Source organism: Arachis ipaensis, chromosome B08 (genome assembly GCF_000816755.2).
Source record: "Arachis ipaensis cultivar K30076 chromosome B08, Araip1.1, whole genome shotgun sequence".
NCBI classification, from domain to species: Eukaryota; Viridiplantae; Streptophyta; class Magnoliopsida; order Fabales; family Fabaceae; genus Arachis; species Arachis ipaensis.
In genome coordinates, this window is record NC_029792.2 from 14,074,922 (window position 1) to 14,078,889 (window position 3,968).

General features: G+C 31.0%; 1 protein-coding gene across 4 annotated transcripts in view; it reads left to right on the top strand.

Annotated features, from left to right (window-relative positions):
- The window catches only part of LOC107613122 (conglutin-7), a 7,824-nt gene continuing 6,690 nt past the window's right edge, over positions 2,835 to 3,968 (top strand). Inside the window, exons 1-2 of one of the 4 annotated variants that reach the window (XM_021108949.1) lie at positions 2,835 to 3,132; positions 3,169 to 3,403. In XM_021108949.1, coding sequence (XP_020964608.1) covers positions 2,913 to 3,132; positions 3,169 to 3,403 — 455 coding nt within the window. In that variant the 5' untranslated portion in view covers positions 2,835 to 2,912. Of the gene's footprint in view, positions 3,683 to 3,968 lie in introns of those variants that run through there. The other 3 variants (XM_016314981.2, XM_021108948.1, XM_016314980.2) reach the window with 3 other exon arrangements.

Below are 3,968 nucleotides of genomic sequence, written 5' to 3' on the forward strand. Positions count from 1 at the left end.
TGAATTATATAAAATTTTAAGATTTTTTTTTTATTTTTTAACGTTTAATATCCATCTGTCTCACAAAAGGATAGAGGGAAAACGTAAGGCAATTTTCTAAATAAAAACAGAGAACGGAAAAAGGATTTCCACCATATGAATATCATTGCCATTTCTAATGACAATAGAGGAGTTTGATTGGGTAATTGATGTTGAAAAATGGTATTAAATTAACCGTAAATTTAAAAAAAATTGACTAATTTTCTACGGTTAAAAATTTAAAACATTAAAAATAATTTAAAAAAATTAAAAATATTAAAATAAAAATACATACTTTAACTTATTACTAACAATAATTAATTATTATATTTTAAATACATATATAAAGAGACACATCCAGAAAATATATTTATAAAGATACTTTTATTAAATACAGCCATAAAAAAGACATTTTTATTAGACACATTCACAAAAACACTTTCATTAAACACAATTATTAATAAGAGTTGGCAGAAGTTGATAGAAATACTGTTGATAATGTAGCGGAATTGTTTTTATTATTATTTAGGCATTCCTTAACGCTTAAGACCAAGAAAAAAAAAAAAAACCGTAGGTGCACAAATCTCTCAAATAAGAATTTCGGGTGGCAAGATGGAAAAGCACATCGATGAAGGCGTTGGAAGACTCATCGTTTTCTTGTGGCTGAAAGTGCGAAGTCTTCATTCTTGTATGGTTGCGGAGGCGCAAGAAGCTAAGATTTGGAAGAATAGTGGCGGATAAAATATGATTATAAATATTCAATCAAAATTTAAACCACATGTTGTATGAAGACAAAATCAACCCCACAAAAGCAGGTTATCCAGCTCTCTTTGTCTATCTATATACGTGTGCTAAACATAGAAGTCGCATTGCCAGCACAGTTTAGTTTGTTTTTTACTCCTTTATTTTACTCTATCTTCCTCATTTCCAAGGCTCTTAGTGTGTCATTCTTCAGCACTATACAACACACTATCTTTTCTCCTCGTCACACTATTGTCCTATTTAATTATTGAAGCACTATGTCCTCATTACCAAAAACATATATAGGATTAGGACAGAACACATTAATTATCATTTTTTTTAATAAAAAATTTACATTATGTATTTAATATGGAAATATTTTTTTATTAATAATAATATTTTGATATATATCCTTTAGCTAGCTAAACTCGTTTATTTTTTTCCCATCGATAATTTGACAAATCAATTAATTAGAATTCGAATTTTATTCAATAGTCTTCTACACTAATTAATAAATTACTGCATACACAATATAAAATTTAAACTCTTAATATCTACTTAAACTAATAAGTTGACTAGCTATACGACCAAAACAAGTTTAACATAAATATTACAACCCAAGGAAACAAACTAAAAGAAATAATGATATTTTTAGTTTTTTTACTCATTTAATGAATTCATTGTGAATACATGCATAATGAGTATTGAGATACACTCATATGTATACGATATAGGTTAAATTCATACTACAAAAAAAATACCCATTTAAATATACTTAAAAAATATAGCCAAAAATAAAAAAAAACATCTTAAATTAAGACTACACTTTTTAAACTACAAAGACGCTTTAGTGAGAGATGTCTATTCGACTGTTGTCTACGAAAACACTCATAATTTATTCACTTTTTTCTCAAATAAAAGATAAATTATTTTTTATAATATGTTTAATAGCTATATGTTGGATAAAATAGATTGTTACTATAATCAAAACTAATTCTTTATTAAAAGAATTCTCTAGTAATTTTTCAGCCAAATTTCTTTCTTTAATTTTATTTCCAAATGTAAGAAAGAAGAGGTAAAACGATATTTTCTGAAAATGAAAATCTATATAATTTATAATATCACTGGCTAGCCACAAAATAAAAAAAATGTTATTTAAAAAAAAACAGCTGAAACAAAAAGATAATTATGAAATGCAGAAATAGAAAGTGGGAACAAAACTAAAAGCAGAATAATTTTTTTACAAAACCTGCAAATATTCACATGACTAAAGCAAATAATAATTTACAAGATGAATTAATTAAAATAAATATTCTAAAAACAAGAAGAATAACACACACAATATTTTCTATGAAGGGTAAACAATAAAACTTAGAGCGAAAATAAAATAAATGCAGAGAAGGCAGAATAAGAGGACAAATATGGAGTGAAAAAGAGAAGAGAATAAGTAAAAGTAAAATCTCAACACGAGAGGAGAAGGGATGATTTGGTTTCTCTCCGGTATGTCCAGCTTTATTATTAGGGTAATTCAAATTAAATTAAGAATTAGTGTTAATTATGATGATATAATTCATTTTATCTAAATTATTAGATACTAGGAATAATTTACTTTTTATTTAAGAGAAGATGGGAGTGGAAATCACCTTAAATTTATACATATTTTCGGAGAACAGATTTTCAAACATTTAAATTTTTTTTTTTTTTGTATTGATGATATTTAATATTTTTTCTTATTCTGAAATGGAAAATGCTAGGTGTAAAAAGAAAAGAATTGATTAGTCTTGATTCAAAACTAAGGAAAAAAACATTTATGGTTTAATTTTTTTTTTTCTTGTAAAGTAGTAGAGTTAAACATCAAACAGAAGGTGCATTAAACATTGAACATCTCATTGATTATACCACATAACAACATGGCATGCTTAGGTACCAAACAAAAAGGCATCTTGGACAGTATTTGCATGAAAATGTAACGTGGAAGCACAAAATCAATTAATGAAGCAAACACAGCCACCCCACCCTCCTTCCCCCTTTCCCTTTTCCACGTACCTCACATGCAAAATCCCTCCTTTCACCTATAAATACCATCACCACCATCCACACTCAAAAAACACCACACACTCTTCAATACACATTCCATAACCACCACAACAACAATGGCCAAGCTCACCATACTAGTAGCCCTCGCCCTTTTCCTCCTCGCTGCCCACGCATCTGCGAGGCAGCAGTGGGAACTACAAGGAGACAGAAGATGCCAGAGCCAGCTCGAGAGGGCGAACCTTAGGCCCTGCGAGCAACATCTCATGCAGAAAATCCAACGTGACGAGGATTCATATGGACGGGACCCGTACAGCCCTAGTCAGGATCCGTACAGCCCTAGTCAGGACCCGGACAGACGTGATCCGTACAGCCCTAGTCCATATGATCGGAGAGGCGCTGGATCCTCTCAGCACCAAGAGAGGTGTTGCAATGAGCTGAACGAGTTTGAGAACAACCAAAGGTGCATGTGCGAGGCATTGCAACAGATAATGGAGAACCAGAGCGATAGGTTGCAGGGGAGGCAACAGGAGCAACAGTTCAAGAGGGAGCTCAGGAACTTGCCTCAACAGTGCGGCCTCAGGGCACCACAGCGTTGCGACTTGGAAGTCGAAAGTGGCGGCAGAGACAGATACTAAACACCTATCTCAAAAAAAGAAAAGAAAAGAAAAGAAAATAGCTTATATATAAGCTATTATCTATGGTAATGTTAGTTTTGGTAATAATAAAGATCATCACTATATGAATGTGTTGATCGTGTTAACTAAGGCAAGCTTAGGTTATATGAGCACCTTTAGAGTGCTTTTATGGCGTTGTCTATGTTTTGTTGCTGCAGAGTTGTAACCATCTTGAAATAATATAAAAAGATCATGTTTTGTTTTGGCGAGTATATTATGTTTTATTTCTCATTTTGGTTTTTCTGATTGATGATGATTAGTTGAATAAAAGGTATTGAAGGTTTTTTTCCCCTAAACTTCATCTATTTAAAAATTTAGATCAAGTAAAATTTTAATTTTTTTAAAAAGTTATATTATTTGGTGGATAGGGTGTTTTCACGCTAAAATTTTGAATACAGGTGTTAGAGAAAAGAATGACGCGAAGAGAGATGGATGTGCTTCTTTGTTAGAGACGCACTAGTCAATTCAGGACAACATTATGTCAATGTCACATTAGGT